We start from the raw sequence: 22,151 nt of genomic DNA, 5'->3' as shown, positions 1-22,151 counted from the left end.
TGATACATTCAGCAGAGAAACTCACCCTGACACGGAGGAGGGAAGGAGAGCTTTATACCCAAACAGCAATATTAGAATTTACTGTATAATGATCTCCATTTCCCCCCCACTTTCTCTCTTTCCCTCCCTGGAGCTCTTGCTGTCTTCCATTCTGTTCCCTCGGAGAAAAAAATAACGTTTGCTCTTCTGTCGAAGCAAACAGAGCAAGGACGTAGTGTGAGACTGCACTTTCCACATCCAGCAGTTTGGTGCTGCTAAAGTGAGTGGAGATCACTTTATCAGTGCTTGCGTAAAGAGCTTTTTCTATCAGTCACAAATGAGGGCAATTATGGCCTCGGTGCAAACACTCTTGATTAATAGATGGCCTGCTTCTTAGTCACAGCACAGCAACGTGTTGTGTGGATTTAGCCCGGCGTGGGCGATTGGCGCAAACACGGCTCCAGAAAACATTAGATTATCGTTATAAAGCACTCAAGCGACACGCTTAATGTTTTTTGTCGCTCATTTCAGAAAGTGATATATTAAATAGATTTCTTATGCACAGTGTTGGTGATTGCAGCATGCTTATAGTGAGCACTGCCAAATGTAATGTCGCAGGACATTTTTATCGCGAAACTGTAAAATATCCTTTGGATTTGGGCAGATAGGAAAATATGCAGCAGATGCCAAATGCCAATTTTAACGTTATTGGTTAAACATTTGGCCAGCTGCCCGAAGCCCATCACGGGGTCAGTGTTTCGTTATGCTGCCATGTACCCAGAATGCTGCCACGGTTGAGAAGTCAAGCAAAGTGGCGTGACAATGTATCCAGTAACGCAGGAGATTAAAAATAATTATATTTTTTGGAAAACATTTTCTTTTTTTTATTGTTTCACAAATTAGAAAAAAAAAAAAAGTGAACTGTGATATCTTTTAAACAATATGCCATCTAAATAGAATAATTACATCCAGGTTTGACTGGTCCAAATCTCGTGGGATCTTTTAATTATTTTTTTCGTTGCATGCTGCATTCTAATTATGAACTTTAAGCCAAAAGAACTGTTCATTTTTGTGCATTTATGAACAGCTTCTAAAGTTCCAAATGTTTTCTCAAAACAGTGTCCAGTGATTCATAATGTTCAGGTCAAAGTCTTTTAGATTTTAAACTAATAGATAACTCATCAGAAACAATGAAATACGGACGGACTTTGATGACTTCCTGAAGGCGGAGTTTGAGAAACAGCAGGACTTTGTTTAAAGAGACAGAGCCCCGATTTCAAGGCTTTCTTTTAAGTCCATATTTGACATATACAGCACTTTTTACAACAACCGACGGTGACATAGTTACTTTATCGTGCCATAAAACGATTCTAAGTGGCTGGAAAACACATAATATGTGTGAAAATCAGCTTAATTATTTTATCTGCTGGTATTTATCCCCCTTGCTCTGAGAACATCTCCATGCTTTTACAACCTCTGAACGACAAGACATCTGTCTACTTTACAACAAGAAATCTTACTGCATTTTAATATCATTATACCTCTAACTTATCTTTTTCTTTTCTTTCTTTCTTTCTTTTTTTTTTTTAACCACCGTATTATAAAATCACCCAAGCAGAAGCTCCAAAGCGGTCAGCATTCCTGCCTTATATCAGCCAACAAAATGACAGCTTTAGGTTCAAATGTGCTCCCAACTTTCATCCCTCCCACCCCGTGTCTCTTTATTACTGTGATTTCTGCCTCTCTGCCTGGGGACTCGCAGCTCGGCCGCCGGCCACCGATGACTTATTCCGCCTCCCCGAGGATCCGCGTTATGAGACTTAGGGAGGGTTAGTGAAATAGCCATAACCAAAGCCTGGATTGACAGCACATTATTAAAAAAAAAACAAAACACACACATACATGCACAGGTGCTCAGCCAGACCTCGGCAAGGCGCAGGCATGCACCCTCATAACCACACAAGAGGCACACAGACAAACTCCTTTGGCCCTGCCGGTGATGAAAAACAGTCCCAGTGTAAAAGCGCGTTATTATACTTTGTCTTGGAGGAGGCAAAATCCATAATGTAATAACGCTGTGAAAAATCTATAGGAATGCAAGGTTTCCCTGCTGAATAGAGAAGAAAACACACAAAGCTGAGGGGAGAAAAAGAAACCAAACCAAAAAAAAAAGAGAGAGAAAACGTTATGTGCTGTGCTGCAGTCGGTGAAAGTCTTCCCTGTGTTTGCGCTAAAAGCGAGCGAGCATATGGCATCGCCGCCGAGGCAAATTTGTCAAAGATGAAAACGCAATTAAGATTTAATTTCTTCTTACTATGCCCATCATGTCGTCTGACGGGATAAGGAGGTCAATGAATCATCATCTGGAAGGGGGTGTGGCAACGGAGGGGGGCCAGGGGGCGTTAATGTGTCGCCTCATAATGGGGCTGTGTTTGAAACGGGGATTTAAAGAGTGACAGGGAGCTAAATGGATGGCAGAGACGGGAAGAGGAGGGGAGGCGGACATCGCTCTCTGTCACAGCTAACTCGGCCTACAGGGGGCTGGGTGGGGTGGCGTCGCTTTCTCCGTCTTCTCCGTCTGTAATGCTTGCCCACACCGCCGCACGCCCACCCGCCTCTCATCCTCGCTCATTTTCGCTTCCTTCCTCGGGAGAGAGACAGAAGGAGAGGGATCAGTTGCAGAATTAACCGTGGCAGTTCATTTCACTGTACGACTGAAGGGAGCCGAGCTAAACGGAGGCTGGCGTTCGGGTGGAGGGGGAGTGGCTGTTCACTTACAGAAACTTTGTTTCCGGCGGTGGAGTTTATTCTGGACATAGCTCCGAAGTCAGACTGTGTTCACCTGAAACAGTTGAGGTCATTTTAAGATTGCACAGGTTGCCGACAACGCACACAGTTGAAACCAGACATTTAGATACATTCATGTTTGTTTTTTTCCACTAACTACCATTAAACCCCAACGAACTCTTTTCCACTTTCTCATGTTTTTTGGAATTGCACATTTGGAAAACCAATTGACACTAACTTCCTGGCTGATGTCTGGAGATATTGAAAGGTTCACTGTTTTGCCTGAAACTGTAATTCCATTATGGCTAACACATTTTAGTTTCATCAAGCCAATCATCATCCCCATGATCTCAGTGTCAACAGGCTTCTGATTTTGAAGGAGAAAAAACACGGTTTCTGTCATTATTTCTCCATCTAACAAACAATTTCAGTAGCCCTGAAAGTTTTGTGACACGGAAGGTCACACTGCGAGAAAAAAGGCTGACGTGTCTTTTTAGTTGGTGCATGTAAATATCTGGTGTGATGTGTGTTCACTTTTGTTAAACACAGCTTCTTTCAAAGTCTTAAGATTGGTCTGAAGTCTTTTTATTTTCTCCATCATATTAGACAACTGATTATTCGCAGTTAAAATAATTTTGGTTTAAGCTAACTATATTCAACTCCGAGGCATCACTGCCCATGTACTGAAAACTTTCTGCACAAATTTCTTTACTGTTACACCCCGTCCCTCCATCCGTCCGAACATGTATTCACCTTTCACACATATGTAGATAAGTTCTTGTGAGAGAAATTAAAGAAACCTAAATGCTGTGCAGCCTCCAGTCATAATGCAATCATTGTCCTCACATAGTGGGTAAATATTAGAGTTCAACATAAATGCTTGAGGCTTACCAAAGGAGTCTTTCGAGCCAAAGTTTAGACTCTTCACACATCCTGCAGTAGATTAGAGTAGATTACCATGCCAGAGCAGGATTGAGAGACCCCGGTTTTGACGTAGCTGACGCCGCATCCCACGACTTCATGGATCTGTACTGATCAAAGCAGTAAAGGCCCTGACACTCAAACAATTGATCCCCTGCACACTAAGAGCAGCCACTTCATCATCATCATCATCATCATCATCCTGCTTTTCGCCGTAGTCCAGGGGAGCCTCACAAGACGGATCGCCGTCACAGCAGAAGCCGGCGGACACAACAAAAAGTAAAAAATACCACACAGCCGTCAAAGAGCACTTTGGTCTGGTGCTAATGAGCAGCTGCCAGCCGCTGGAATCTGATTATCTCTTCCTTTTGTCCAAACGGGAGGTGTTGGTCTCGTTGTTTGGCGGAGGAATTTCAGCGGTGAGATGAGATGCCGGATGGACAGAAGACTTTATGGTATAAAAAAAATGTGTCTTTGTGTCGGCATTTAGGTTCTTGTAGAGCTTTTTCAGTTCATCACAGGTTTTCTGCCACAAAAAAAACCTGTGATGAACTGCATCGAACGGGGACTAATGAACTCTCAAGGTGATCGTTTACGTCAGGATTTACGATACAAACCCAATCCAGGACGCTTCAGCTGGAAAGTCTGCATTTTTTTTATGTACCTTACCTCTCTGATAATTTAAAATCAAGACATGTTAATATGAATTTTATCTTAAATTAACAGTTTGATTTAGAGATAAAACCACCAAGCTTTTCCTGGCCGAAATTGGTTCCTGCTTCTTTTTCTGTTGAGCTCTGATTGGCCGATTTCTTGTTTAAATCGAAACCATTTTTTCCCCCCTCAAGTCATGAAGGTTAATTGATATAATCAACTCCATGCTCTCAGGTTTATCCCAACGAAGCTTTCCCCAGAACCAGAACTAAACATGGAGAAGCAGCAATCAGCTTCTACGCTCCACAGATCTGGAACAAACTACCAGAAAACTGCAAAGCAGCCGCAACACTGAGTTCCTTTAAATTAAAGCAAGACACCACACATTAACTGGAACATTGATCAATATATTTGGTGTGTGTTGAGGATTTTGATAATGGTACTTGACAAAATGTAATGTTTACTGCTTGTTTTAATGTTTTTATGTCAAACATTTTAAACCACCTTGTTGCTGAAATATGCTATTCAGATAAAGGTGAACATGTCCTGTCAGGCGTTCAGATCAGCGAGCTAACAGAAACAGGATAGAAGACTCCTTAAACGTTTCATACTTTGTTCACATTTCTCCACCAGCCGCATGAATGAGAGTTTTCTTAAAAAACCCCCAAAAATACAACTATGGTCCAAAGAGGCTGCTTGGAGTGATCTGCAAACATTTGTAGGTTACAGTTCGGATCTGATGTTTGCTTGCTTTCCTAAATACCTATCAAAGCATCGCTCCCTGACCTTTATTTAATATTTCATTAAGCTCAAAAAGTGCATCAAAGCAAATTCTGCAGGTTAATGTGCACGCAGACAGAAAGTGGAAGCAGTACAAAGTTCAATGGAGGTTTTAGATAGTACAAAAAAAAAAATCACATATTCAGTTTTTGACTCACGAAGAAAATCCGGCTCCTGATTTCTGCTTTTTTTTTTTTTTTTTTTATCCCTCCAGGGGCTCTTTTTGTGGGCTCTAGTGTCCCTTATATGAAAGTAGGCTGACAGGAAAGGGGGAAGGAGAGGGGGGAAGACATGCAGCAAATATCGTCGGGTCAGGGAGTCGGACCCGCGACGGCTGCGACGAGGACTCAAGGCCTCCAAACATGGGCTGTTCTATCCCCTACACCAGCACGGCACGCCCCTTATTCCTGCTTTATCTTAAAATTTGTTCTTTTGTTAAAGTTTTAGAACATTCTCTGTAAAGCCACCTCCTATTGTCATCCAGTGGACGGTTTTAAAATGCATTCAAATAATTGTTTCATCCCCAACGTAACCACTTGGTTTGTTTTTACCCAGTTTTTTTTTCTCCCCCTTCATTATTTTACCCCCAATTCGGTTCTCTGTAAAACTCAGTGACTCTTGTTTTTATTTAAAAAATTTTCTGTGCATCCTGTCATTCTGCTCCTCCTCCTGCTGCTCTCCTCCATTATCTTGCTCTTTCTCGACCCATTCTGGCACATTTGTTCTTGTCTTTTTTATTTCCTCTTCTCCCCCTTCTTTTCAAAACCCCCAAATACCCCAGAGAACAAGCTTGTTTACACTTTCGTTTCCACGTCTCAGAAGTGTGCAGCTGTGACGCTAACCTTTCTTTCAGATATATATTTTTTTCTTTTCCGTCTATCTTTGGATTTTTGATTTTTCCGAAGTTACACCTCTTCTCCTCCCTCAAATCTTAAGCTGTCCTCCCAACTTAGCTCCTGGCCACAATAAGGCTTGCCACCTTTAATTCAGATCTACACGTGGAGTCGGCGAGACGGAGCGCTCCGGCTAGCCGCAGAGCCGTAATTTTGCTCCTGAGGAATTCAATCAAATCAGCTCGCGCGCCGCTGCCGCACTCGTGTACTGGCAGCCGACGCCGCTGCCGACCGGTTAGCGACGCCTGTCACCATCACGGGGCTGTATACAGCCAAAGAGGTCCCAGATGATGATGGATTGCTATAAAATGATGGCAGCAAGGGGAAAGTAATTACTAACTTTGCCTCCGGGGTGGTGCCGGTGGTGGTGCAGGGGGAGGATTTCAGCAGATAAGCCCCTTTTCCAGAGCGCTCGATCGGCTGCGCCAAAGCAAACAGGTGAAGGTCAGAGAGGAACGAATGCTGACAGAAACAACGTAATGACACCCACGGTCATCCAACGTTCACGTCGTCAGCCAAACGTTGTCGACACAAGAATGTGACGAGTTTCAACCGCAGGTCTGCTCACTCTGCAGGAAGCGTTGGGAGCTGGTGGAAGAGCATGCAGAGGAGAAACAGAATGTAGGTCAAATATACTGAAGTGTGATATTCAGAAAAAAGAAACGTGTTTCACTGTAACCTGGAGCTGATTTGTTGAGGCGCAATCACCGACATCCCCATTGACTCGAGATGTTCTGTTTTTGTTTTTTTTTAAGTTCAATGTTATTTTTAAAAACGGAGCATTGCGGACTAATGAACATTTAGTACATGAGATTATAGTCAGGTGGCTAATTTCCTTCTAAACCCATTGGCAATAATAAACACAGATTTATAAACATAAAATAACACTACAGAATAAGAAACGCATAAAGCCAGCATCTTATGTGAACTTTTTGACCTACCGCCATTTTGTACAGTGCTTTGCGGCCGAAGAGGTTTCTATTTGGTCTCATTACTAACACAAAGCTTAACATAATTTATTTGGGGGTTTTTTATTGGTTAAAGAAAGAACACAGTGTAGAGCAAAATTACTGTGAAAGTATAAGAAAAGCTTTTTTGGTGTTTTGGATTTTCAAAAATGTCTCTAATAGAAATGTTTACTGTATGACATGGACTAGCATTCAGTTCAGTCAAAACTCACAAGGGCATCCTGTTGCAAACGCTTGCAAGTTGTGCAAGTTTTTCACATATAAAAAAGAAACATTTATGAATAACTGAATGCAAAATAAACAAGTATCCATGCATCCATCCACGGTTTGATATTGCAGTCCCCACCCCGCCATCTTTAACCAGAGGAAGGTTTTATTTAGAACTGTGCAGAGTGTAGGTTTGTGCATCTGTTAGCATGTATTTCTCACAGATGCTCGTTTGGATTTAGGATTGAGCTTTGTCGGGCCATTCCCTTCTGTAGTTATTGTTTGACGGAAAGATGACCTTTCACCCCTCTAATAGATTTCCCTCCAATGTTGCCCAGTATTTACCGCAATTCATCTTTCAATCTGTCACAACCTGGCTCCACAGCAACGACACAAGATGGACAGATGCAAGTAGATTTACGTAAAACAGCAGGATGTCGGCACATTCTTAAAAAGCCTTAAATTCATGTCTTTATAACGAAGGACTTAAAATATCTTAAATTCTTTTAAAAATGTATGTTGGTTTTAAATACATTAATCACAGGTCTTAAATTTTGTCATTCTACGATTATTTTTATCTCGTATATTCAATTTGTCTTCTTTTGTTGTGGGACTTTTCTATCGTGTCTTGAGGCGGTGGCGACTATCGTAAATAGCTGCTAATATACCGTTAGCTAGTTAGCTTTTTTGCATCTATGATGGGTAAATGCAAATTTATTGCCGGTTAGCTAGACAATATTTAGTTTTCGCTACAGGCTTTCTTCTTGCCATCCCCTAAGATTAAGTGCAATCTTTACAAAAAAAGAAATCAATTTTAACCTTGGCTTATGCAGCTTGTACAGAGCCATATTAGAGAAGCACAAATTTGCTGCCAAGAGCCACAAACAGACCCAGAAGTTTCACAGTTGAATGTAACACAAATTAAAAAGTGGCAAGAAATGACTTTGAACAATTTATTGTATTCAAATGGACCAAGAAAGAATAAAAAGACATGACAAAGTACAGAGAGGTGTTGGTAAATGTACTTAAAATAATGGTTATTTTACTAACAATACAGACAATTGTGCAACAACTTAAGTAAAACCATGAAGCACAGTCATGTGTGGAATTAAGGTGAGCATGTGTAGGTATGTGCAGAAGGTGCTGATAAATGACAAACCAAAAGGGGGACAGAAGACACAAAGCGCAAAACCAAGGAGAGATGCAGCTTCTATGTGCTTTTCTTGGCTCTACAGTCAAAAGGATTCAAAGTTTGCCCTGATGCTGCAGCGTAGATCTGGAAAAGACAGACATCAGTACACTGGAGCTGTCACGGCATCAAGTCTTGCTGACCCCGCTGAAGAAAAGCATCCTGCATTCACCACACGTTAACATAGAGGGTGATGGATTCAAGGTGATATTCAGAGTTCGGATTTTCAAAACGCAGGGTTTTCAGTGTGGGCCAAAACGTTTGATCAACACGTCAAATATTAGTTTGGGTTTTTAAAAGCTGATTTGCTAAATAATAATCAGCTATCAGCACTCTGCTTTTGTAGACAAAGGGACCGTATTACTTGTTTCTCAGCCACATAGTATCAACTCATAGCACAATCAAGTAACTATGTTTCCATCAGTTGCTATAAAAATTCTGTATATATATATATATCAAGTACGACTTAGAAGAAATTTAACTTTGGAATTTGTCACCTTGAAATTAGGCGTCTGTCTCTTTAAGAAACTCTTACTCTTTCAAAAACCTCTGCCTTCAGGAAGTCATTTCAACACTGCTCCTCTGGCAATGTCAAAAAGAGAACTGTGTCCATTTTTAATGTTTTATGTTTCACAGTTTGCTTCTATATGCTGTCAACATTATGTTGTGCTATTCTAAATGATTATCACTTCAATTTTAAGAGGTATTGTTTAAAAGCCGATCTAGGGACTGAGAATTAGCTGTAGCTACTGCACTATGACGCAAACATGGGACTGCTGTTCTGCTCAGTTTGTCCATGTTGATGTCTGTCTGTCCCTATCAAAGGAACTTAGTAATAATAATAACTCTTTAACAACATCAGTGTTGCACTGAGAAGTAGCTCAGCATATGCACAGTTCTACCAAGTGTTTGCTAATTGCTGCCAGCTAGTCTGAAGGAGCTGAGTGGCGGAGTCGCGAGGCAGGGCTGCTCTGTGAGGCGGAATCTCTGGAAGCTTCAAAACGTTAGCTTTCAGCTCGGTCCAACTACGCGTTTTGAACAGGTGGACTGTCGCCATGGAGATTAAAGGATTTATCAAACATGCGTGAACAAATCAGAGCAACACTCCAGGTATGTGCTTGATGAAGGGATTACATGATAACACGATTTTACATAATACCGCCCCTTTAAGATTTATTTCTAATCGCTTGTTGCCTTTTTTTTCCCTTCAGGCTGCAGTTTATTTTCTGCACTGCCTCCATTTGTGTGGCATGTGCTGACCCCGTCACATGAGGCGACCCGCACGAACCTCAGAGATCCCGTTTCCTCCCCAGCATCTCGCCGCCCCGATCTCTGCGCAGCATGCAGAAGAAAAAAAACGGAAAAGAAAAATAAATCAATGGGGCGCACCGTCAACATAAGCAGCCCTTAATGCTCTTCCTGCGCGATAGGACCAAATTAGATTGCAGCCGTGGCCTGTAATGGCACGGACGGGCAGGTGAAGAGGATTGAAATTGACGGTGATTGAAAATTAATCGAATGACCCCGACATGGGATCCGCGGATGCTCTCGTGCCCCGCAGGTTGTTCATAAAGCAGCGGATAATTGCACTGACAGGCCACTGGTGCTCGGGAGCGTGACCTGGAAGGAAAGGTCAAACTTCACTCAGCGACAGCCTGAGGAGTCGATCCGCACGGATTGACGGACGCTCGCTCGCTTGTCGTCGAGCGGACGCTTTCCCATTTCGTTTTTTAAAAAATTATTATTATAATTTCGACCGAAGACTGTAGGTGAAAAAGTGTCGCGGCACACTCCATCGGGTCATGAACATAAGCAGATTAACGCCTCTATTTACTGTGTGACATACATGTTAAAACGTTTAGCCGGCTCTTTGTTTCGCAGCAACAGTGCCGGTTTTATCACTGCACTCTTCTCCTGTCGTCTTAGTGACTGCAAACGGAGCATTGCCTGATACGAAGGAACGCTGGTCGGGGAAAGCAGAATATTGTTGCTATGACGAGCCTCTCTGCTTAAACTGTTTCTTATTGCACACTAATGAGAGTATGCATGAAAACTACCAGCAAGAGTCATATTTTCTTTCCTCTCTATCGGGCCCCTGCTAAATTTGATGCAGATAGATTTTTTTTGTGTGTGTGTTATTGCTCAACCAGATGCTTAAAATCTTGTAAGTAGTTTTTTTTGTTTGTTTTTTTTTATTCTCGTTGATTTATTTAGTACAATAAATCGCCATGGCAAAACAAAAAAAAGATGATGATTTAGGTTTTCTAGAATGGCAACACAGGTCATGAAGTCGATTTCCAAAAAAATACGTTCAATAGTGACTAGAGGGGGTTGATGCAGAGCAACAAAAGCTGGCGTAGAAACATTAAAGATCCTGCAGAATGTATATGTATATCCTCAAAAGATTAACTTCTTCAGTAATTAATTTGAAAAATTGAAGCGCATGTTGTATATAAACTGATTTCTCACAGAGTGGTATATATGAAGCCTTTAATTTTGTTCATTTTGGGTTTCTCAGAGACTTAAGAAACTACAGAAGAGCCATCAAATATTTAATGTTAATGCATAAATAAGTTATGTTATGGCCTGTGCAATATCAGGTTAAACTGTTGCAGCAGATAATTATCTACATGCTCCACAAATGTCATTGTGAAAGGCCATGTTCATAAAGTTCTGACTCTAAGCATAATATTGGATATTGAGTGGAAGAAAAATGTGAAAACTGTTTATCCGCTGTCATATGGGGCCATGCTAACAAGCCTCAGCATTCCTGGCTAGCTCTCTTGTGGTGAACCGGCTGTAACACAGCAGAGTAAAAAGGTGGAGTATGTGAGCAGCGTGTACACAAAGCTGATTGACAGTTACAAGGCCCTCCTCCTCCTAGGCTCTGATTGGTTGTTCCAAACCAATCAGTGTATTTCTGCAGATGGCGATAGGATCAAGGAGAGGAAATAAAGGTGCTCAGTTTTTTTCACTTGTGTTTCATGTTATACAGTCATAGTGACAAAGTGACAGCTTAAACATATTGCTTCTAAAAGTTACATACTGCAGCTTTAAATCTAACCCCTCTGCATATCCTCATCTTTTTAGGCCCAGCTGTATGACAGTGGCCTAATGCTGCAATTCAAATTCTCTGTTAATTCTTATTGTAATGATGTAATATTATTCATGTTTGTAAACACATTTTTATAGATTCAACTACAATCACTATTTTTCCTTTCTGCAACTCAATTAAGGTGATCCCGAATTACAATGTTGGAGTAGAGGAAGTGATGAGATTCAGATTCTTGCATCATGTCTCTGGTCTCCTCAAAAGTGACTTCCTGGACGCCGCGGACCACAATGCACTTGTGCTATCCGAACACGCGCTCTTTGCTGCTCCTCTGCTGTCCCGTTGTTCCGCTGCGCCGCGGTCTGCGTGATCGCGGTTACCCTTGCCCTGTCCTTCCTGTCCGCGGCTGAGCATCTGCCCACCCCTCCACTGCCAGAGGGTTTGCGATCTGTATGTCGGCGTGGCCACCTGCACTTCACAGCCCTCTGACGGTTCGCATATTTGGCGTCTGAACATAACTGGCAGGCACAGATCAAGGGAAGAACCGACTGCATGACAGCAGCCGGATCAAAGTCAGCGTACACAAACAACTTGTGAAATTCCTCACCGCTCCCCCTTTCCCCCCCCCGCCCCGCCTCCTCTCCAGAGCAGATCTTGGACGTGTTCGTAAAAACAAGGCCACGCTGAAATTCCCGCACACCTTCCCTCCTCTGCTTTAGGGGCGAAGGCGTGAGGAAGATACACGAGATCCGAGCGTTTCATCTCGTCTCCTCCAGCTTGAAAGAAACGTGCAAAAGCATGTCTCCAAATGCCCAGCACGCTTCTTCTTCCCATGGAGAGGTGCTTGTTTGTTTTGTTTTGTTTTTTGGGGGGCGTGGGGGGGATTGGGCACGCTGACTCGTTGAGGGAAGGAAGGACATGTGAGGATGTGAGGCAGGGCTTCCATCCAGAAGGAGATGATTAGAAAAACTCCAGCCGGCGTTGATGGCCTGGCAGGAAATTCCGTCGTTGCGACGCGTTTGCAGCGCTAATTACTAGCCGAACCGAGATGAAACCGCAGCCGATTTGGGTCGAGGAATTGAACGTCTTCGGTCTCCTCAGATCCACAGCCAGCCCGGCATCGCGGTGCAGCAGAGATCTGGTCACCATGGGGACGAGACAGACTGCATTATCTGCTCAGTGGCCGCTCGGCTCAAGAGATTGCTCGATGGAGGGACGGACAGGCAGAGCAGGACGAGACACTGCTGTCAAAGCTGGAGTTTGATATTTACAACAGTCTTTGTAGTAGAGCCTTGTGAAACTCTTCTTACCTTTTTGGACTGGATCACAATTTGTCACGTTACAATCGTAAACTTTCCATATTTGGCAACCAGACTTTATGTGGAACGCAAACTATTGTCTGAATACATTTTAGTGCATTTAGTTACATTGATTGGTTTCATTTTATTGAAGAGAGCGTTCCAAGCCGAGTCATTTTTATTTTAAAAGCACATTTCAGCAACAAAGCAGTTCAAAGTTCTTTACACCATAAAAACGCAAATAAAAAGCCGTATAAACGACATACCAGTTACCAGCAACAAACATTTTGTAGAGTGCCATCATCAACATGCATCAAACATGTCAATGTTCCAGTGATTATGAGTCAGAAGCAACTCTAAAAAGGTGGGTTCTTAGGCTTGAGTTAAAGGAACTCAGTGTTTCAGCTGTTTAGTAGTTTTCAGGAAGTTTGGTCCAGATTTGAGGTGCAGAGAAGCTGAATGCTGCTTCTCCGTCTTCCGATAATGTATATTTTTTGGGATAGTGGCCTGGAGAAAATCATTAGGTGTCCAATTGCCAAAACTCATAAAATACACTGCAAAAATGTGGAAAGAGTTGCTTGAGGTGAGTGAAACTAAAATGTAGCTTTTTAGCCAACAAGCAAGACACAATGTTTGGTGGAAAGTCTCAGACTAAAAAATACCTTCCCCACTGTTAAGTGTGGTGGTGGCACCATCATGCTGTGGAGACGGGTTTTCTGCATCAGGGTTAAGAGGACTGATGCAGTCCTGAAAGAAATCTTCCTAGACCAGTCATCAACTTCAGAGTCGTCCAGAACTTTTACAATAAACCCACAGTGGGGGGGTTTCCATTACAAATGTGCGTAAAACTTTGTCAATATTCCACAAATGTCAAAATAAAAACTATATTGTGCAAATTGCCATTTCCGTTAAATAAGAAACTCAATCAAAATCACAAGTAAATGAGGTTGATCACGCGATAAGTCATTAAAGAAAACATGCCGTGATTCTCCCGTCCCTTTCTGTCGTCGTCTTCTTTGTGGTTTGCGCCAGTGGCAACTTTTGGTTGTTGATCAGGTGCCAACTATTTGTAGACAAACAAGAGTTTCCCCCCCACCCCTCTAAACATATTCTCTAAATGTCAAATTGCACAATTATGTGATCAGCGGAACTGTAGCCAAATCCCAGACCCAAATCGAACTGAGAATCTGTGGCAAGACTTTAAAATCGCCCCCAGCTGTTTTTCTTCCAATCTGACTGAAACTAGCTTATCTTTAAAAGAAGAACGAGCAAAACAAATTGTCTCTAGACTTGCAGCTGTAACTACAATAAATGGAGGTTCTGAAAAGCTTTGACTAAGCCAGACGCAGAGCAACATGGTTTGGTCTCTGAAACCAGTTGTTTCGGTTTTTAGCTTAGACGACAAGAACTTTGGCCATTGACGGGGAAATCAGAGGAGGAAAAACGGAGGAAACCAGACTGGTACAGGTTACCAGACAGAATGCTCTCTTTCTAAATCTGTTCTGTGCGTTAACGCAGGTGGACACGGTTCATCACGTTGTAAAGATTAGAGGGGCTGAGGAGGATTTTCCAGCTTTTTCTCTCTTGAATTTAAAATGTTCTTACTGCCGGTAAGCCAATGATATGCAGCCATTTAAGCTGTGTGTGTGTTTTTTTCCCCTCTCTCTTCTTCTCTTGCAGGTGTTCCTAATAACATTGGTCCAGTCAGTAAGTAAACAGCATCAGAATACTATTAATACTAAATAAGTAAAAAAAAAAAAAGCACTCTGTTAATGCTTGATGCTTTGCTTTGCTTTGCCTGCTGTTGTGCCCTTCATCGAACATCCCTGTGTGGCGCCGAGTGTTCATTTCTGATCCAAATCTACCTGCAAAAACTCTCTCAACAAGTATTGACTAACATTTTTATTGGCGGGAAGGGGGGTGGTGTTAGCGTGAGGCGGTGAGCGATAGCTGGAGGCGATATTGTCATGATGCAGGCATATTAATTTACTCCATTCAGACTCAACCAGATAGCACTTGCCTGGCTCTGCATGCCCAATGTCATTTGTTTTTTTCTGTTTTTTTTTTTATGCCCCTCTCCGTCTCCCATGCATTATAAATAAATGGCACCTAGACTTTATTAAAGTGCCGAGACCTCTCTGGCAGTATAATGTCACGTGGGAGGAGGGGTCATTTTAATATAAGCCTCAAACGCCTCAGCCGGTATTATCTTCGTCAAGCAGTAGCCCCCTGAGGAGGATGGAGCAAGAAAAGAGGTGCCACGTCTCAAGTTACCGCTGCCTGGAAGGCTGCGTGACGCAAGGAGCCGTACGACTGTATCGAACAAGCCAAAGTGCATCCTGCACAGCCGGGCTCAAGTCTCCTTAATCTTCTTTATTCCCCGCGTCTAAGCCGGTGTTCGTTGTTCCCAGATTGATTAGTGAATTCCCTCCTCCCCATCCGTTTCCTCGCCAACATTGAATGGCTTGATTAAAGAGCCGTGTCTTCTTGATATTGATCGATGGTCATTAGTCATTATTTACTCAGTTCTCCTTTGGTGTCAGAACAGTATTTTTTTTTAAATAAAAAAATACTGAATAATAATACGGAATAAATCTGAAATTTAGTTTTGAGCTCTCGCATAGAAATGGTATAATAGCTTTAAGTAAATCTAGTGTGACACATTCATTATGGGTCCTCCACGTTTAATGGCACAATTGGTAAAGAAGTCTTAAAGCAGATAATACAGTAGTATTACTTTGTATTGGGTTTTCTTTGAAACCTTGAATAGAGCTTTTACTCAGTGATGGATAAAAAAAACAAACATCTTTTCTTATCCTTTTTTTTTTTCTACATATTTAAAAATTTTTACCAAAACTTTGGTGCCCCAGTTGAGGGCGCATCTAATATTTAAAAAGTGTTTAACTGAAGTATTTTATTGTTTGAGGAAGAATCAAGAGACTTACCAAAAAAAAAGGGGCATAACATGACAGAGAACCAGTCATTTTGCCTCTCTAAGATAGAATCAAACTAGCCTGTTTTTTGCTAGAATTGGCACATTATTTCTAGTTGCTAATCCCTCCCAAAAAATAACCATGTTTTACATATATTAATTTCTTCAAATTATGAATTTTAAATACACAAAAAGTGCTCAAGCTTTAGACAATTTGGTTAAAAAAGAAACTCAGACAATGAAGTAAATGTTCCTGTTTTTATCAATAATTGTGTCGAAAATTTCCACTTTTGAAGTTCCAAAGGATTCTTGAGAAATGAATCAAATATATATATATATATATTTTTTTAAAGGCATCCCTTTCATTATAATGACATAATAGCAGAAAAAATCCAGCGGTGCGAATGAATGTAGAGGGTACAAAGAGTTAACAACCTCCCGCTCACATCCTCTTTGTCCTTATTCCCAAGTTAAGATTCGCCTTTAAACAGTTTCTCAAAACATGTTTGCCTGGGACTTGAGATGGAAACAGACTGTCCCCAGGTGGCATTTTAATCAGGCTTACGGCGGACAAAAACACCGCTTTTAAAGTGCGACGCTGTTGAGACGAGTCAGAAATGGACACACAGCCGAGCCCCGGTCCACACACACTCCCTCCCTCCCACATCTAACAATCTCCCACTGCCTGCCCCCGTCATCACATCTACAGAAGTTATGCCTCTTCTCTGTGCATGGCGGGAGTAAAGCTCGGTGTGTGTGTGCGTGTGTGTGTGTGTATCTGCACGGTCCCCGTACATGCTTGCATATGCACATCCGGCTTCTCCATCTCATCCAAAAATGCCAGGCCACACCATGTCCAACGGTTGTCCTCAAATCCTTCACATGGAGAGTGTCGAACCTGAAAGGTGTGTGTGCGCGTGTGTTTGGAGGGTATGGTGAGGTAGAATTTAGACAAAGTCAAAATCTTCACTTCTTATCCAGAAGATTGCCCCTCCAATGGGGTAAGGAGGAAGGGATTAGGATTTCTCACGACTAGCTGTCTCGTTGCAGCAGTCTCCCCCGCCCCGTCAGACAGAACGATGCTAACAGTAAAACCTGAACGTGCTGACTGCCTTTGTTTTCTAAAACACGCTGAAAGAAGAGGATGACGCTGCTTTCAGCACAAACAAATATCAAGTTTATGTCTGCATTATTAGCAAAGCAGCGGGGGGAGGGAGAGGCAACAAGGTTATGACGTCCTTGAGGTTGTTGAAAGGACTCGAGGCGGAGCGTGCGCTTTTTCATGTTGTTGGTTGAAGGTAATTGAATTCCTTATTGACTTTTCTCCAATTCTATTTCAAGTTTATTAAGCCGGGCAGAATTGCCTAATGCGGACCATTAAAGTGAAATTAATATTTTAAAAACAATCCTGGCCCTGCTAGATTGCATTTCATTACGAGTATGGCATTGATTAAAATCCGTCACCACTCATTTAACTCGCTTTACCTGCATATTCTCCGTAGCCGAGTAATTAACGGGGGGGGGGGGACCCAGATGTGTGTTGCTTCCAGTCAATCGCAAACATAAAATCAGCTCGCCTTATTGAACGTATATCTCACAGATCCGGCCAGCGCGTTCATCGGCCTCGTGTTTAGTCATTTGTGCGCCTCGCGATTCTTTGGAAGCTGCTTCGCTCCTCGGAGCGATAATGGATACAAAATAAAGGTAGTGGAAAGAAAAAAGAAAAAAAAAACAAAACAGGGCACTTCACGTAAGATATAAGACCTGAGTTTGAGTGGTGATGAGCCGTGCCCTGCTTCTTAAGCTCTTTATTTGTTAATCTGTCATTTCAAAGAGCTTCTCATCCGGCAACTTACATGACTTTAAACCCCTGGAGATGTCACAGTCGGCAGCGATACGGTGCTCTCCGGCTTTTAAATATTCTTTTTTCTTAAAAAAAAAAAAACAGAGAGGAAAAAAAATAAAGATATAAAGGGATTAGAACGCTGTACTTGATAAGCTTCTGCTGAAGCAGATTCAGAATCAATAACTAGTAAATCTGAGTTGCTTCAAACGTTGTTGTCAGTGTGTAGATAAACCGAGCTCAAAGCTAAAGTCTTGTTTTATTCCGGCCTAACGAAAGGGATTTGAAACATTCGTAGCCCTTGAACTTCTTCACGTTTTGTCGTGTTCCGACTGCAAACTGCAATATATTTTTAATTAATTTTTTTTGTTTTGTTTTTGTGTTAATGTGGTGTGAAAAGTTTCATTTAATCGTCTGATACCACTTAATGAAATCCAATTACAATATTGCAAATAGGTTGTTTTTTTTTGTTAATCAATCAAATCTAAAAAAAAAATCCATAAGAGTTTGCAATTATGACATGACAAAAAAGCAATAAAGAAATATAGATACTTTGGCAAGGCCCCGAATCCCTCACAGTGAAAAAAAAAAAGTAATTTATTGAAAGACCGCCTCATGAACAGGTCTCATATTCTTTTTGCATGCATAGTTAGGGAAATAGGCTCCTTGCCAGGACACCGCTGGATGTTAATTGGGAAAGATTGCATGATTCATGGAGTCGATAGCGAAAGGACAGAAAGATCAAGTGAAGAGATAAAGGGGCACAATGAGGAAAAGTTATCCGGATTCCTCCCCGTTTGGCTGAGTCCTCTCCATTTCAAACCGCAAAGTATTTCCCTGACACGGAAATACTGACTTGTATGTAATTATGAGGTTATGCTACCCACAGCAGTCCGTCATTCCAAGTGCCAGCACCTGCCATTATTTATTCATTGTTATTCCTCCACCAGAAATGCGCCATAATTAGATATTGATTACGAAGTCAATGTGATGAATTAAACAAAATGCCCCCTAAAGTCTTCATTTGCCATACGTAGTATCAGATACTCGACATAAATCATGTATGAAATGCTACGTTTAAGAGTTTTTTTTTATCTCTTGTCTCTTTAGTTCTGTGCTCATTGTTGCACACACGCACCCAACAGTCACGCCAATTACATACAACGTTGTTCCAATGTCCTTTTAAAGGGTCTTTGGATGCATTCTCCTTGCTCGTCCATGTCAGCCCTGCACCCCATTTGTATTTGCAGATTCCCCGACCTACTGGTTTGAGTCATGCCGGACATCTTCATGTCTCCAGTTGTCTGTGTCAACGACCACGTAGACCCCCTTCCACACCCCTCCCCGTAGACAATCTGTTAATTGAATCACGCAAAAGGCACATGAATAACTCCTTATTTCTTCTAATTGCACGCAGTACGGCCGAATGTCTCATCTCTAGGTGTTGCTAACCGAAAAGAAGGTAGGCATTTAAGATTGTGACACCAGCTACCTTTTCCACAGATTCATTTACTTTAGTTCTTTGTATGATATATCAACAAAAACTGGCTCTCAGTAGCCAAAAGTGCTGTGTCCCATCTTTGAGAGAAAGATTACTTATCTGCTTATTTTGCTGTTAAAAAGGTTTAAAAGAGAGTTCTAGATTTAGCAAGGTACTCTACGGTGCTTTATTATTTCTAGCCTTCAGTATTTGGACTGTATATGTGTGCATTAGGATAATGTACACATATACAGTGTGTACATTGTATATGTACACACTACTTTCTTAGATGCCAAGAAAGTAGCATCTAATCAGCTGAAAAACCTGAAGGGGTTGTTGGTGAAGTCATATGCAGATGACAAGCTCATCTTTGTTTAACCCATCATAAAAAGAGTTTAAAAAAAAATACCCACTTGCTTTCTACTTTTTTGTCAAACTTAAATGTTTCAGTGAGACAATGTCCATCAACAGAGATAGTTTGAGTTAAATTTGATTTATTCATGGAGAAAGACTGTCCAAAAACAAAAACCCTCGTTCCTGTGTTTAGATTATTCTGCTGTACTGAAGGCAAGACATTCTCTGTCAAGGTTGTCTGGTAGAGCCAAGCCATCCAGCTTCTGAAGACGATAAAAGCTCGTGGATTATGTGCACGGATGCATATGAGATCTACAGAACCGTCTAGTTTTCTGGGCTCTTGCGCCTCATCGCAGTGCTTTTGGAATGTTTTAGGTGGGCCAGCCGCTCCCGGGAAGGGTTGCAACTCTTCCATGATTTTTTTTATTTGTTGACAATGTCCCTTTATGTGGTTCAGTGGTGTCATAGAAATGACACTGTAGCCCTTCGTAGATTGATAGACGGCAGTGCCAATGTTTCTCACCTTGGCCTCGATGTGTTGCTCTTGGAGATCTATCAGCCTACGTCATGTTGTCAAGAGAAGTTTCACAGTTTAGCCTAAAGTTGTTCACAACCTGATCAGTTTGCTGCGATAGAAATTGTGCCAGATATCTCCTTTTTACGTTGCACCACGTCGGAACCGGCTTTTTATCTGTGAAATTGGCCAAATATAAAATTTTGTTTGTCACCTGAAACATTTATCTGTGACAAAAAAAGCAAATATGTGAAATTTGTAATCGGGAAAACACTTTTCAACACCACGGCATCGATCTGTTTCTGAATATAAATCAGTGCAAAAATAGTATATGTTGAGGCCTCATGTCGTGAAGTACAAAAAGCGAAGGTTGGGCATTACATTTATTTGACCTTTGGTTAGTTTCCTTGCTTGTAAACATAAATCAATAGATAGGTGTGTTCACGGCTGGTTAGTTTCTTTGTGCACAAATTTAGAACCTGAGCATTTTTGGTTTCTTTGCCCCATATTGAGTAGAAAGCTTTTTGAATGGATACTTTCTGTCTGGGGGGAAACACACGCAGGGTGCTAAATAACACAAAGTTATTAGTAATGAAATGACGTATTGAAAAGGAACAATGAGATTTTTATTGTTCTTGATGGAGGGCATTCATAACAGATGCTGCTGCACTCAGCCAGCTCCACCTGGCACACGTCTCCTTATTTGTCATTGCCATCATTTGTCATCGTCGAACACGTTGTCCTTTTTTTCTTCTTCTTCTTCTTATCATTATTTTTACAATTTCATTGGGCACAATGCCTGTTTTTTTGTTTTTTTTTGTTTCTCTCTGGCATTACATGTGTTATATTTGATTGCAGTATGTTTTCTTTCATTTGTTTGTTTTCTTCTTTTAATCCGTCCAGTAGCTCCTCAAGTTGCATTGTCCACTGCCCCTTCTGTCCACGCTGCAAACAGCAAGCGAGGTAGGAGCGCTGGAACTCGTACGTCGTCCCCAGATGACACCGCAGCCTTTCTCCTCCCCCCCCATGTGTGTTTATGTTGACTTGTAACCTCCCTGATCCTTGCACCACTGTGCCGGAGAGCTCCAAACTCTTATGGTCTGTACCTCCAGCTCAGAGCTGGACTGATGGCTTTCAGTGCAAACAGCACAAGAAAGTCTCATTCTTACAGAGAATAAAAGGAGTCATTTTTTCTGCTACAACTATTTTTGGGGAACGTTCCTTCCCCCTCACCGAACCCTCCCCCCAATGTGTGCATGATTTATGACCTTAGCCTATTTCTAGCAAAGGGAGAATATTTGTCTTGTGGGACTATGTCTGAAGGAGTGAGGCGTGTAACGTGGAAGGGTTTTAGCTCACGCTCGGCTAGGACCGGCTGACTCAGACGGGAGGTAGAACAGAACTCGAATCTCTGCGCCTTTTGTGTTTTTTCAAGCCCAGTCAGGTTGGTGTCGGTCGAACTGAGAGAACTGACCTCAATACAGATCCTTAATAACAGCAATCTCTTGGAAGAAAGCTCCATCTGTTAACCTTCCCTGTTCTGGAACCTTGACGAGGCTGTCAGTGTACTCGGTTGCCAACAAGGCTTACGGGTCACATCTGTCTGAGCTGCGCCACATAATGTGTCAGCGGTCACTCAGTGTGACAGTCTGAACCTCACTTGGAGAGCGTTTAGCGTTTAGTTGCTCTCCGACCAAATAGTATGCCTTATGAAGCACCACCATGAAGTAACAAAGACTGTACCCATTCTGCAAATCGCCTTCAACTTCACACTTCCTCTTACACATGATTTTTGTTATGGTTCTTGGAAAACATTATATTAAGTTATTCTCAACTTACTTTGTGATTCAAGGTTGTTTTAGTTAAATATATCAATCATTTCACAGGTGTTAGGTGGTATTAAAAGTGTCTGACTGGAGTTGCAATTAAATTGCCAAAAAAAAAAAAAAAAACTAATTTAGACTTAGATTTGGTTCTTTTCCTTATCAACTTTTGTTGTCCAATATGTTCATGTTCAAACAGAACTCTGCATACTCTTGGACTAAACGGTGCATTTGATCAATTTTTGTTCAACCAGGAACATTCATGCACTGTAAAAAATAAAATATAAAATAATTTTTTTTTCGATAAAATATTGGTAGCTATGGTTGCCCAAATTTGACCAAATAATTCTGGTAGGAAATTTTACGGTAAATCAGTGACGTTTTTTTGTTGATTTAAGTTTCTTTAGTTTCAGAACAAACTAAATTTATCTGTAAATTTATTAGCTAACATCATTATGCTAATGATGTTAGCTTAAT

The 22,151-nt window shown here is 41.6% G+C and overlaps 1 protein-coding gene across 4 annotated transcripts in view; it reads left to right on the top strand.

Moving 5' to 3' along the window:
* The window catches only part of ntng1a (netrin g1a), a 321,235-nt gene that overhangs the window by 281,255 nt on the left and 17,829 nt on the right, over positions 1–22,151 (top strand). For 2 of the 4 annotated variants that reach the window (XM_044104584.1, XM_044104583.1), the window contains one exon: positions 14,409–14,435. The exons of 1 other annotated variant lie outside the window; for it this stretch is intronic. In XM_044104584.1, the coding sequence (XP_043960519.1) occupies positions 14,409–14,435 (27 nt within the window). Of the gene's footprint in view, positions 1–14,408; positions 14,436–18,920; positions 18,966–22,151 lie in introns of all 4 variants that reach the window. One more of the 4 variants, XM_044104586.1, reaches the window with a different exon arrangement.

The sequence above is a fragment of the Gambusia affinis genome, linkage group LG21 (genome assembly GCF_019740435.1).
Source record: "Gambusia affinis linkage group LG21, SWU_Gaff_1.0, whole genome shotgun sequence".
Taxonomy (NCBI): Eukaryota; Metazoa; Chordata; class Actinopteri; order Cyprinodontiformes; family Poeciliidae; genus Gambusia; species Gambusia affinis.
Note: the sequence above shows the minus strand (reverse complement) of the source record. Positions and strands in the feature narration are given on the sequence as shown.